Source organism: Rhinoderma darwinii, chromosome 1 (genome assembly GCF_050947455.1).
Source record: "Rhinoderma darwinii isolate aRhiDar2 chromosome 1, aRhiDar2.hap1, whole genome shotgun sequence".
Classification (NCBI taxonomy): domain Eukaryota; kingdom Metazoa; phylum Chordata; class Amphibia; order Anura; family Rhinodermatidae; genus Rhinoderma; species Rhinoderma darwinii.
The window spans coordinates 593,023,415-593,038,254 of record NC_134687.1 but is presented as its reverse complement, the minus strand read 5'-3'; the positions used below and the strand labels follow the sequence as shown (position 1 = coordinate 593,038,254).

General features: G+C 45.6%; 1 protein-coding gene across 1 annotated transcript in view; it reads left to right on the top strand.

Annotated features, from left to right (window-relative positions):
• The first annotated feature begins 2,247 nt into the window (after positions 1-2,247).
• UBE2R2 (ubiquitin conjugating enzyme E2 R2) overlaps positions 2,248-14,840 on the top strand; it is a 53,418-nt gene continuing 40,825 nt past the window's right edge. The window contains exons 1-2 of the mRNA XM_075840364.1: positions 2,248-2,480; positions 3,140-3,318. Of these exons, the coding sequence (XP_075696479.1) occupies positions 3,142-3,318 (177 nt within the window). The 5' untranslated portion in view covers positions 2,248-2,480; positions 3,140-3,141. The remainder of the gene's footprint in view (positions 2,481-3,139; positions 3,319-14,840) is intronic.

Here is a 14,840-nt window from a genome sequence, read left to right as displayed (position 1 = left end):
AACAACGTGTGCTGCGGTCTCTCTATTTCCTCTGTAGATATGGCCACAGGGCCCCCTGTAATAGTGCCACAGTGCCCCCTGTAATAGTGCCACACAGCCCCCCGTAGATAGTCTTATCTGTATAGTAGAAATAGACATGGACCGCACATCCACTAGTTATACTTTGATCTATAGCTGCTAGGCAAAAAATTTTGAACATGAGGTTCTTTGTTAACATTTTGATCAAATTGTATAAGCCCACTTGCCACTTCATGGGACCTCTTAAAAAGTGGATCCCTACTCTATTGGTTGCAGCACCGCATGGCGGCCACTGCCACTGCAACACTGCTCTCGCAGAGGGAGAGGCCCAAAAACACCCATGCTGCCAGGCCACGCCTCCTTGGTGCTGAGCCACGTCCCCCACAACTGCAGCACCACAGCAACAGACACCACCCTGCAGCACCACAACATGTGAACAACTGAGAGCACAAACAAGAAGAGCAGAAACAATTATGAGGTCATTCCCTAATTAAAAACACCTGGGCCAAATGTGTGGAGTGCTGGTGCCAAGCAAAAAAAAAAAAAATGAGGGGATACACTACATACTCTTACCCTGTAAATAGTGCCACACACACACACACACACACACACACACCCATGTCGATAGCACCACACACACACCCCACCCTGTAGATAGACCTACACTTCCCCCGTAGATAGTGCCATTGGGGCTCCCTCCAGGAGCGGAATCCCCAGCCAGTGCGTTGCAGACGCTCTGGCCGGGGATTCCACTCCTGGAGGAGCCCCTGACGTCACTGCCCAAATCTAGACATAACCCAGTACCTGGGCGACTAAGTGCAATAAAGAGTAATCCCATATAAATAGAACATTCAAAGCCCAGGTTTATACACACAGTATCAAAGGTGCAAAAAATGGAAAAACTGCCAAACAGGCACGTTCAATGCCCTATGGCTCCATGTGGATAAAGGAACCCCGCGCATATCGCCAGACGGACGGCTTCACCCGGGGTGATTATAATGTATCTTTATTGTTCATAGAGAACTTGTATCTGGTATCATAAATGATATGGATTACTAGATAATGTAATGTCCGGACTACACTTCCTAGTATATACTTTCATTTACACCTAGCACAGATTGTATTAAAAGTTATTACGGATCTAGTGTCCCTCTGACATGTTTCGTCGCTACCGTGGCATCATCAGGGGAATGGGATAAAAGCGTAAATGTTCTTGTGTGCTTGTTAGGGTATGTTCACACGGCTTATTTTCGGAAGCAGAACGTCTCCAAACATCTGCCCATTGATTTCAATGGGAAAAACGGTGTTCTGTTCTGACGGGGCGTTTTTTTACGCGGCCATTTTGAAAAAAAGAAGTGCATGTCACTTCTTGAGCCATTTTTGGAGCCGTTTTTCATTGATTGTGAAGAAAAACAGCTCCAAAAACGTCCGTAAAAAACGCTGTGAAAAACGCGAATTTTCTTAAAAAACATCTGACAATCAGGAGCTGGGAGCTGTTTTCCCTTGAAAACAGCTCCGTATTTTCAGATGTCTTTTAGTAAGTGTGTGCACATACCCGTACCGGAGAAGTGGCTGCATATGCACACTCACTCTCCATGGCTGGATTCACACATACACACACAGCGTCTACTTGTGTTTTTATTAGTGATTTTGTGGCTTTTTTTTTGCATTTTTTCCATTGGCTTCTTTATAGGAAAAAAGTATTTACTAAATGACACATAAAAAAACGGCAATAAAAATGCATGAAACGCATGGTGTTTTTCTGCCTCAGGAACCTCTGTCACATTTGACAGAAAGAGTAGCGCATTATGCAGGGCTATTCTTTCCGTCATTACGACAGGCACAACATCGAAACCTGAAGGATCCCATTATTAGTCAAAGATCCGTTGGGCGCCGTTTGTGTCTGTCATATGACAGATCCGGCACTCTGTCATTTTCGTATGGGTCAGTTCACACTGATTTTTGGCGCTGATTTTGACGTTCAAAAAGAACATTCCTGAAGGAATTTTGAGGCAGATTTTTTTCTGCCTGCAAAAAACTTAATTTCTCAAGTATTTTAAAACTCTCTGGGTCACCACTGTTTTTTATTTTCATGACTGGGTGCGGTACAGAACAGAACACACAGTGCTCGGTGACGTCACACTCCTGATACATTATAATCATCAGTGTGTCATCAGAACGTGCAGTGACTCAGCTCCGCCCCTTCCAGTACCGCCCCTTATCCTTCCCTTCTGGGCGGGGCAGTGACGTCACCACACCCCGTGACGTCACAAAAGGAACTAGCAGCGCCTCGCTTACCTCTACAGCTGGGAACCCGGAGAGTGAGCGACACCCGGCCGCCTTACCCTAGCACTGGAGCTCTGTCACCCCAAACCCACACACGCGCAGGAGGAAGGGGGACACTGCCGAGGCCTCGTTCGTCCCGAAACCGGGCGGCCGCTCACTCCAGGCCGGGGATTACAGTAAGGCCCCTTTATCCTAAACACAGGGAGAAGCCGCCCAATCCGGACCAGGGGCCACATCACCAGCACTGGGGGCCCCATAGATTCAGACTGAAGCTTATAAAGCGCGGGGGCCCCTAAGTGTAGACTTAGGGTCCCAAAAGAAGGACAAGACCCCCTAATAATACCCCCCTCCTCCCACCCACAGGAGGTTGGGCCCAAGAGCTGACACTTACTGGAAACAAAGGAGCCTTGTAATCCTATAGGCACCCTCCTCCCCCCCCCCCCCACATAAGGGTGGGCCCAAGAGCTCACACTTGCTGGAGACAAAGGACCTTAATAGTCCTGTAGACTTCTACCCCCATATAAGGGTGGGCCCAAGAGCTGACACTCGCTGGTGATAAAGAACTTGCTGCTGACTCAATAACACCCCATCGCCAAATACTGAAAGGTGGGCCCAAGAGCTGACACTTGCCCTGGCTGTAGCTACGATAAGCCGATAATATCACCAGGGGAGACCGACGTTGTGGACAAAGAAACCAGACACTATCCGCATAGCTCCTTGTCCCGAGAGCTGACACTCGCTAAGGACCAGGGACCCTTTAACTAAGTTACCCCTGTTACGTGGCTCAGGACTAGTTGGAGATTTTCCCCAGTTGCCCCTCTAACTGTTTTCTCAGCCATGGCTCAGCAACAGATGACCAGCTCGCAGAAGGCGCTGATGCTCGAGCTCAAGTCGCTACAGGAGGAGCCAGTGGAAGGTTTCCGTATCACCCTGGTTGATGAAAGTGACCTGTACAATTGGGAGGTGGCCATCTTTGGGCCCCCTAATACCCTCTATGAGGGGGGGTACTTTAAGGTGAGTATGGTGCGGAGCGTGCCCACACTTCTATATAAATACTGGGATTTATTATTATTCTTGGCCTGTTAGTAAGTTACAGTGACAAACACTTCTATAGTGACTCCTAACATTATTTTTGCCTCGTTCAATTCTGCGCCTTTTTTAAGATCCCAAACTGCAGCGCCGCCAGAAACCCCTAGTCTGTGGGACTTCATACTCTCCTACTCGTGCCCACCTGACTACTTGTCCATAGTCCGACTGCAGACTGATCCGGTCAGGGTATTTAGCCACGAGACCTCCTGTACTGATCTGCGCAAGAGACCAGATACAGAATGAGCAGATCACGTGACTTCTACAAGAATGGCGTGCCGTGGCCAAAAACGTAGGGATCCCCAATATGCCACCGAGGTCGGCAGGCAGCACGCTAGTTTGGAATCTTGATAATGACACAGAAGTAAAACAAGTTAAGACATTCAAAAAGTAGTTTTTTTTTTTGAGTGGCAAATGAGAATGGATAAGCGTCAGAATTCTCCTCCGCAATTTTAGCGGTGATACATATGAGAAAAATATTTTATTTATACTTTATTTTGTTTTTTAATATGATTTTATTAAAAAAAAATTTTTTTTAGTACTGAACATGTTGTTATTTTTGATGGCACATCATGTTAGGAGATGGTATCGGTGTCCGTATTTCCCAGTAACAATATACAAGTATAATATGGGATCTTGATATTTTATCAATGTACAAATTATTGTAGACCAGTGCTCTGCCCACTAATGTCTGTAAGTATGCTAGGAGTGGTAGTTCCACAAAAGCCGGAAAGTTGTAGTACCCTACTGTGGACTCCAAAGAGGCCACTCCAGGGGGATTTCATAGAAAACAACCAAAAAAATGTAGGTTGCTTCAGCAGCAAAATCTTCTGCTGTTGGCATCTGCCTGCCCTGTTGGTTAGCTTGGCACAGGCTGGCAGAGAGGGTTGTTTGCAAGTTTGATTTGTCGGCTTCCCTGCGCACACACCACACGAGGAGACGGTTGCGACATCACTGCTGAAACTTGTTTCAGGAGTTTGTAAATTTGCATGAACTGTATCTATATAAATATATATGCGCCCAGCAGCACGTTTCCCATTGTCTCAGGGTACTTGTCGGGCAATGTGTCATCCCCGTAGAACGTGTTCCACTTTGTGCTGCAAGGAGAGAACAACAAGCGTCAGTAATGAAAATGCTGGGGCTGCTCCAGGGATGTGACCAATTCTTAGTATGGTCAGATTGTGGGCTGGGTATAATGTTGTCTGTTGCCGCCTTAAAGGGGTTGTCCATCCAGTATAACTCCCAGAGAGCTGATTGCCTGGGCTCTGGCTGCTGCAACCCCCGACAATCTCTTCTCGAAAGGAGAAGCTGCCGGGGAAGTCTTGTAGAACTTGGCGCCATTGATCATAAAGCACATGATCTAGAGGAAAGTGCTGTGTGGCGGACCCGCCCCATAAGACATCCATATGCCCTAAGGCACTTTTACTTGGACAGTTTCCTGCCCGGTAAGTAGTGCCGATAAGGACATGTCCACTGGCACTTGTTTGCTGTATTCCATCGAGCGATGATCGTGGCTGTATGGACGAATAATCTATAACACCCCCCCCCCCTACAGTCTTCATTTTGCCGACCAACTAATTTTCATGGCTGCATAAGACACAAATGGGCGACAAATTGCTTGTTTGTTGGCTGATCGTTGCCATGTTTACACCGGCCAATCAGAAACGGTCGTATGTATGAGTTCTCATCGGCGCCATGTAAGGGCACCGTAAATTGACAGCCCCATTAAGATTCAACTTGCATCTGGCAGTGATTATTTAGTGAGTGCAGTCAAAGATCTCGTCAACAAAGTTGCATCACTGTGGCGCAACTGGAAATCGAGCATGAAAGGTCGCCATGTATCCTCCATCCCCTCCTACCCTGTAGTCCTATCTAGGCCGTATTCACCCAGGACGGATACGCTGCGTAAAAGTATACCTCGTATCCACCCCTGAATTTGCTGGTGTTCCGGATGAAAAACTGCACCAGATTGTGGTGCAGTTTTTCTGGGCAGAATGTCCGCTGTGGAAAACGGCAGATCCAAAAACGTATACTTAACCCATTCTCTGTAGCCATGGCGACACGTCCCTCTGATGTCCATCCAGGCCGGCTTCCTGGAATGACGTTTCATCCCATGTGACTGTTGCAGCAGTCTCATTGGATGATACGTCATCCCAGGAGGCTGGTCTGGACAGACAACAAAATGACGAGTCGCCATGAGAACTGGGTAAGTATAAGCTCTTTTTCTGAGTTGCGATTTTTGCTGCGGGATCTCAGCTTTTCTGCTGCAAAAATCCCAACATTTGCTAGTTGTGGGTTTTACCTCCAATTTGAATTCAATAGGTAAAACCAGCAACAGAAAAGCAGCCATTCCGAAGCATAAATTGACATGCTGCGGATTAAAAAAACCGCACTGCAGGTCAATTTATGAACTTTTTTTTTTTTCCCGGCAGATTTTTTTTACGCAGCATGTACGTTAGATTGTTCAAACCTCATCCACTCTGCTGCTACGGTTACACGCTGCAGGCTTTCCATGATTAAATCCGTTGCAGATAATCTGCAGTGTTTGCGCCTCATGTGGATTACTATATTCACGTAAGGGTACGTTCACACACAAACTCAAAACGTCTCAAAATACAGAGCTGGTTTCAAGGGAAAACCACTCCTGATTTTTCAGACGCTTTTTAAGCCACTCGCAATTTTCACTGCGTTTTTTACGGCCGTTTTTTGGAGCTTTTTTCTGTGAAAAACGTCCCAAGAAGTGACCTGCACTTTTTTGCGGCCGTTTTTTTACGAGTACAAAAACGCTGCTAAAAACGCTCCATCGGAACAGAATGCAGTTTTCCCATTGAAATCAATGGGCAGATGTTTGGAGGTGTTCTGCTTCCGTTTTTTTATTTTTGGGCGTTTGCTGCCCGAAAAACGGCCGTGTGAACATACCCTTGGTATTAAACGTTTAGGAAGTATTTTGGAATTGGTTTAAGGCTAAATGCATATGTTGCCAAATATGTGGAAAATCCGCATCACAACCGCAGGTAACGTCCGCTCCTAACAGTGCTTTTTTTTTAAATCCATTTTTTGGTGCGTGTTTTTTTTTTTTTTCCATTTTTATGTGGAAACGGGTGCCATTCTGCAGGTTTTGTTTTTTGTTAAAGTTGTCCGATACAATTCACAGGTGGAAACAAACGTAAGATAAATTGACATGCTACGGATTTTAAAATGGGCGCGTCCGGTCAATTTGTGTGGTAAAAATTCTGCAATGTGTAGACGAGAACTTGAAATATAATTTTCTTTGCTGGTGCTGTATTAGGGTATGTTCACACGCAGTGTTTTCAGGCGTATTTTGGGGCAATTACACCACGAAAAACACCTGAAAAACGGAAGCTGAACGCCTGAAAACATCTGCCCATTGAAATCAATAGGAAAAACAGCATTTCATTCATACGGGGTGTCTTTACGCGGCTTTTTTTTAAAAACGTAGTGTAAAAAGACGCTCCTTAAAGTGCATGTCACTTCTTGCTGCGTTTTTTGGAGCGCATTTTCCATTGAACACCATGAAAAATGCCTTAAACGCCTCAAAAGAAGCTCCAAATTAAAAGCCGCTTCAAAAACTTCTGAAAATCAGAGGCTGCAGCAACATCTGCGTGGCAAATCCACACGTAATACGCATCGTGTGCAGGGGGCCTAAAAGTTTTTATTATTGGTTTGGGGAGGGGGTCATGTTCTCCATTACTCGCCTGTGAATAATTGGTTCGGCCTGCATGTTGATTCTATGAGGGAAGCCGATAAGGGGCTGCCGGGCACCTCTTGCTCTTACAAAATAAAAGATTGAGCGGTAAAAAATTCAACCTGACCTTTTTGTTTTCTCAGATGTCAGTTGGACGGTCTTCATACATGTTAAAAGCGGCAGGTCCTATCTAGAGGAGCCCATACACGTTAGATGCCAGATGAACCCGCAGGAATTTCAGCGGTAGCAGCTGACAATCTAATGTGCCTGACTCCACCGGCAGATTGTGGGGGAGGGATTGTGCATGTTGACTTTCACTTCCCATGCAGGGGGGGGATTAATAGCTGTTGCCCCTGACTGCTATCTAAGGTGTATGGTCACCTTTTAATCAGATGGCTCTGCCAACAAGTGTCTCAAAACAAAAATCACTAAGATAAACCTTATTTTCTGGCTTTCTCTGAACGCTGCCTGCAGTGTAAAGAATGGAGGTGTTTTTTTTTCTGTCATGGCCTCATCCAGGGTTTCTACTGTAATTGTTTACTAAACCTCACCGATGTAATATAGTTTGTAAGGGAAAAATTACTTTAATTTGACATCAGGCGCCATTTTATCAGAGATACTAGAATATTGACCGGCCATAACAAAAAGGCTATAAACCTGGAAGATCAGAAGTGGACAATACAAGGTTTATATTACAAAGCATTTTTTTTTTCTCCTCATGACTGTACAACTTTATTTATAATGCACAGCAGACTTGATTTCCCCCCCCCCCCCCCCCCATCATCGTAAATTCCGTACATCCATATCCCCACTTTGGCGCGGTTTTGGTTCACACTGTGCAGCAAGTAGGGACAGGCTTCAGAGGCCTGCACACAGCAGATGTTCTGTCCCGGGGCTCGCTCCTCCTGTTGAGGATATGTGGGGCCGGTCAGATCATCTCCATGTCTGCACTGTGCGACCGACATGTTTAGAGCAGCTCTGTGGTATTGTAGGTGCCATGTTGTGGGCACTACCCCTGCACTGGAGTGATAAAGGAAGGGTGCTGCACGCATGGCAGTATAGCTTATACTGGGGAGCAATATTGAGCGTCTCTTATGACGTGAAGAATCGTACAATGAGACCGTTCGTTGTTTACGTTCAGAGGCTTAAAATCTGTATAGTCCCAATACGTCTCACAGCTGAGGGTTTGCTTCAATTGCATCCAGTCTAGATACTTCGTGAGCTAAAACTCTTCCAGTACCTCAAGCTGATACATTTTAACTACACTTATATATTGTAGCAAATTAGGATTTATCTCAGAGGATTGTCTAGACTGGATAAAATCGCAGCAAACTCATCTGTGACAAGTATCCACAGATGGGACAACTTCTTTACAGGTAGCAGTTGTCTCCTTAACTTTGTATTTAGCCAGTGCAGTAGGGTTGTGCTATTGTCGGGTTGTCTTAATGCCAACTTGATGCGTTGTCGTATGTGGGATAACCCAAACAGCTGGTGACGTTACAAGGTGCTCGGCTACTGCAGGGTCTGTCGCAACGCAGAAGGTGACTTACCATGCAGGCAGCCTACACTGGAGTGACTGGTCCTCAGACTGTACTATTGTGTTTTGTGGCTATAATTATACGGTGGATGGGCATATGTATGGTCCACCCTGCTTTATAATATATACTGGGTGGCGGGTATAATTGGCACTGCATGGGATGACATTTCTGCTGGGACATTGTTGCTGTCTGAATCTGCCATATTGATATCCACTTGTCGTTATGTCCGGCTACAACGTTCTAGTACCCCTATAGAGTAATGTCTTCTATGGGCACTTTCCTGCTGACTGGCATCCATCTTACCAGCTGTGCCAGTGTCTCTGTAGTTCTTGGCAACCAGACTGTTGGCAGCTGCATTTGGCAAGTTATGGAGGTATGATGTCTGATCTCTTCCCTCAATGCGGCATTAATAGAAATGATGGCTGGCCGTAATCTTGCCTCTAGGGCAGACTGGACTGTCTACGATGTGAGGGTTCTATACGGGTGCGGGTGAAGGTGTCCGGATCATCCTGTCAGTCAGGCGCAGTTGACATTTGTTAGAACACGGCAATGGTTGCATTTTCTAATAGTTTGAGGTCTGAAATCCACTTGTTTTGTCAGTGCGTGCTACTGACGCACCCCCATGCTTTACATTGCCACCCTTCTTCATTAGGGCATGACTATAATTGGTGACTCGCACCTAGCCAAAGTGCTGAGTGTAGTATACTGGGCTTAGCTTATAATTTATGTCAGGGAGGCTGGTTCTTCCACATTGCCTTACACTGCAGCACTGCTTGCTTGCGTTGCCTGATGTGACAAAGGTGCTGTAAGCCCTTGGGACACCCGCAACACACTTATGGCGCTGGCAGACTGTTGTAAATGTACGGCACAGTGTCTGCTGGCCTGCCAGAGGACGCTTGTGATTGACAGCCGGTCTTTCGCGGCAACGGCTGAGATCGGCCGTTTAAACCTTTTTTGATGCTGAGCTCTATAGTGACTGCGATTGAAACAAACGGAGGAGGCTCCCTCTTGTCACTCCATCGCCAACTTACGCAATCTGATCACAGGACCCAACGGTTAAATATGGCAGCTAGGGGCCTAAGAGGCCGCCATATGTAGTTGCCTACCTGGCCTTGCCTTAAGGCCTTATTCACACGAACATGTTATATGTCCGTGCCACGCGTGTGATTTTCACGCGCGGCGCACAGGCCTATATTAATGAATGGGGCCGTTCAGACTCGAATTTAACGCAGCGTATGGGCGCTGCGTGAAACTCATGACATGTCGTGTATTTGCCCGTGTTTTGCGCAGCACGCACCCATTGAAGTCAATGGGTGTGTGCAAATCGCGCTCGGCACACGGAAGCACTTCTGGGTGCCGTGCGTGATTCGCGCAACAGTAGTAAAAACAATGAATGAAAAGCACCACATGCTTTTCTGTCTGTAAACCTAAAACCAGAGTGTCGTCATGATGCCGGCTGCGCGAAAATCAAACAGACGCGCACCTTATTCTGATGACACACGGACCGTTTGCGCGCGCAAAACTGACACGTCCGTGTGACTAAGGGCCATTTATGCGGGGCAAAAATTGCCAAACCATTCCTAGGTCGAACATTCTCAATCCTTGTCCGGTGTAAACGTGCAGCGAATGATCAGCGGTAATTCGCTCGTTTGTCGTTGATCGCCTCTTTCATAGAGATTTAAAGGGATTTTGCAGACGGGTGTTTTTTTTTTTTTTTTATACTGGTGGCCGATCCACAGGATAGCTCCTCAGTATTTGATCGGTGAGGGTCTGACACCATGACCCCGCACCGATCAACTGAAGCTATGCAGTGGTCAGTGCCGGAAGCAGATGACTCCGATCACATATCTCATATAGCGGCCGTGAAAAACGCGAGTGGCTATAAAAACGGCTGAAATTCAGTAGCTGGTTTCCCTTGAAAACAGCTCTGTGTATTTTCAGACGTTTTTGATTTTGTGTGGCGCATACCCTCATGGTGGCCAACTACTGTGAGGGAGACCCCGCAGCAAGGTCAAACAATCTGACCCCAACACGGTCAAACTGAAAGTGACTTATCTCTGTCTTGTCTTGGCCAGATGGGACAGTTCTTGGGAAAGCAGATAACTGGAATATAAGTACAATGGCTGTAATAAAACCTTTGCTTTTCATCAAGAACAATGCTGCGTCTGATCTGGGTTTTTACATCTCTGATCTGTAAGGGTATGTTCACACGCTTACTTAAAGTCTGAAAATACGGAGCTGTTTTCAAGGGAAAACTGCTCCTGATTTTCAGAAGTTGTTTTTTAAAGAGGCTCTGTCACCAGATTTTCAAACCCCTATCTCGTATTGCAGCAGATCGGCGCTGCAATGTAGATTACAGGAACGTTTTTTGTTTTTTTTAAAACTAGCATTTTTGGCCAAGTTATGAGCATTTTTATATTTATGCAAATGAGCCTTAAGTACAAGTGGACGTGTATTGTGTGTGTACATCTGGGCGTTTTTACTTTTACTAGCTGGGCGTTTTGAATGGAAGTGTATGATGCTGACAAATCAGCATCATCCACTTCTCTTCGTTAACACCCAGCTTCTGGCAGTGCAGACACACAGCGTGTTCTCGAGAGATCACGCTGTGACGTCACTTCCTGCCCCAGGTCCTGCATCGTGTCGGACGAGCGAGGACACATCGGCACCAGGCGACAGAGGCTACATCGACTTACCTGCTGATGCTGCTGCAGAATCAACTGTAGCCTCTGTCGCCTGGTGCCGATGTGTCCTCGCTCGTCCGACACGATGCAGGACCTGGAGCAGGAAGTGACGTCACAGCGTGATCTCTCGATCTCTCTTTAAACACGCCCAGTTGTACTTAAGAGGCTCATTTGCATAAATATAAAAATGCTCATAACTTGGCCAAAAATGCTCGTTTAAAAAAAAAAAAAAAACGTTACTGTAATCTACATTGCAGCGCCGATACGCTGCAATAGGAGATAGGGGTTTGAAAATCTGGTGACAGAGCCTCTTTAAGCAATTTGCGTTTTTTTACGGTTGTTTTTGGAGCTGATTTTCTATAGTCAATGAAAAACTGCTCAAGAAGTGACATACACTTTTTTTGCGGGCTTTTTTTTTTTTTTTTTAACGCGGCTGTTTTTCAAAAAGGCTGCGTGGAAAAAAATGCCCCGTCGGAACAGAACGCCGTTTTTCCCATCGAAAACAATGGACAGATGTTTGGGGGCGTCCTGCTTTCGATTTATTTTTATTTTTTTCCAGCCGTTTATGGCCCGAAAATAAGCCATGTGAACATACCCTAAGGGTATGTTCACACGCTGAGTCAAAAACGTCTGAAAATACGGAGCTGTTTTCACAGCGTTTTTTTATGGCCGTTTTCTGAGCTGTTTTCTATAGTCCATGGAAAAACTGCTCCAAAAAACGTCCCAAGAAGTTTTGAAAAATGGCCGCGGAAAAAAATGGCCCATCAGAATGTTTTTCCCGTTGAAATCGATGTGCAGATGTTTGGAGGCGTTCTGCTTCCGATTTTTCGGGCGCTTACAGCCCGAAAATAGGCCGTGTGAACATACCCTAATAGGGACAGGTTTTCAAGTATATTAGAGCAAACTTCCTGCAGCACTAAAGATGACTTGTACTGCGTAGAAAATGGTACTGTTATATGAGACGTTGACCTGCTGGCTCGCCTATACAGGTGACATGATTGACGTCTGTGGCGTGCTCTTCTGTAATGGCTCGCGCTGCTGCAGTCTGTCCTCTGGCTATAGAGGTTAAATGCTATCTGCTTCCATCCACGACTGCACTGGGCTGTGCCCAGATACAGGACTCTGCAGATTAAGATTACTGGCAGATTGGTGGCTGTCATCTGCTGGTGTATGACATGGCACCTATCTATATTTCTATGCAGAGTCCTCAGGCATACAGTGTTTATATTTCGTAGTTGGCTACGCTTTCCTATGTAGCAATCAAAAGTATACTGATGTAAATAAGCCCTACAAAGGTCAAAAGGACATTTTTTGGCCTCCGTCGGGTAAGCTGAGCCCTGTAAAGAGGTTTGGCATATATGCAAATGTAGGACCCAAATGCAATGTGAACCGAGCCTTGCATCGCTACGCTGCCCACACCCTCGAGCACATCTACCCAACCATCTTGCCAACCCTTCTGAGCCTCCATTGAAAATGAATATCGAGCAGCTGAGGTCACAAGCACGGTGGCCCTTGGATCTAGGGGATGAAGTAGATTGACCCACCATAAGCATTAGATATAATATCCATGTCTAATTTGGTGAAGGTCTGAAAATTGGGATACTCATTGATGCCTCAAAGGACCACATCCTTCCCCCACCCTGACTGGCACTGCTCGAAATTTCAGGAAATGCCAAATAGACCTATTTAATGACCACATATCCATACTGAACAGCATAAAGACTGACAATGATTATTTTTTGTTTATTTGGAAGCTCTTTACGATCACACGTGTATCCCAGAATGGTGCCCTGACAAAGTACAACTTGTCCTGCAAACAGCATGACCTCTTACAGCCACATCGGAAAAAAATGAGAATTTATGACCGAATGTGCAAAAGGCAAAATAAAACTTGGGTCCTGAAGGGGTTAAAAAAAAAATGACAGTTATTTTATATTTATTTATTTTATTTTTTTCCTTGTGCTGTCCTCCTTGTTTCTTGGAAATTTGGGTGACCGTAACCTGAGGTGCTTCACTACGTAGCTACGAAGTAATGTGACTTGTAAGTGTTTGGGAAAGCTGGGTGGCAACCAACGTTGCGCCCATTAGTTTCTGACAAGGTATCCACCCAGCTGTCCCAGACTCCTGAATATCATAGCTCTCTCTACTCTTCTTGCACTACATAACAAGGTAGATTTGTGTGGAAAAGCTGGGTGACATTCCCTGTGCGAGATGGCAGCCAGCTCAATTGATACCCAGCTTTCCCAGAATGCTTCGTTTTAGGGGAAATGCTCTGCTATGTTGTCCTTCAGACTGCAGAGGTGTCATTGTAGGTTAAACAGACGAGTGTGAACGGTGCCAGAGGTCAAAGCTCTGTGCTGTGCCATCGTGCTGGCACTCATTAAGGATATATGGGTCATCTGATGGCTTTACCTCTTTCTGGACGGGTAATTTTGGTAGTATTTTATATCCATCTATCGGAGATCACAGATCACATGACCCAGTAATGCTGGTCTCTCCACCCCCGGTGACCTGCTGATAACCAGTTATCGTTGTTGCATGTTTACTGTCAGTTGTCACCCTGTTTACCTTCTGTCTTCACATTCCCTGGCAGAGGCCCCTTGTGGGTCACCTGATGAGCGGTCAAACTAACGAGACCTCAAAAAACGCTTGTGTTGACGAGAAACTATTCTGTGTATATACTAGTCCTTCTCAATGAATTAATCAAAAAGTTAATTTATTTCAGTAATTCAATTCAAAATGTCTCATATAGTCTATAGATTCATTACACACACCGTGTGATCTATTTCCAGCATTTTTTTTCTTATGTTGAGGATTATGGCGAACAGTGATGAATGAAAACCCAAAATGTAGTATCTCAGAGAATAAGAATATTATATAAGCCCAATTTCAAAAATTATTTTTAATACCGAAATGTTGTCCTTCTGAAAATTATATCCAGTATATGCCCTCAATACTTGGTCGGGCTCCTTTTGCATGAATTGCTGCATCAATGCGGCATGGCATGGAGGTGATCAGCCTGTGGCACTGCTGAGGTGTTATGGAGGCCCAGGTTGCTTTGATAGTGGCCTTCAGCTCGTCTGCATTGTTGGGTCTGGTGTCATCTTCCTCTTGAAAATACCCCATAGATTCTCTATGGGGTTTAGGTTCCCTCTGCTGACGAGCTTTATGGAGATGATTTCATTTTCCAGCAGGACTTCGCACCTGCCCACACTGCCAAAAGTACCAATACCTGGTGTAATAACCACAGTATCCCTGCGCTTGATTGGCCAGTAAACTCACCTGACCTAAACCCCATAGAGAATCTATAGGGTGTTGTCAAGAGGAAGATGATACACCAGACCCAACAATGCAGCAATGGCTTAATTCCTGTGAAAGATCTAAAGGGTTAAGAAACTTTCTAAATGCTGTTTTAGGCCCCATGCACACGACAGCAAAAAACCTCAGTCCGGGAATTATGGAACATGTCCGTTCTTTCGCATTTTGCGGGCCGTGCTCCCATACTTTGTATGGGAGCACGGC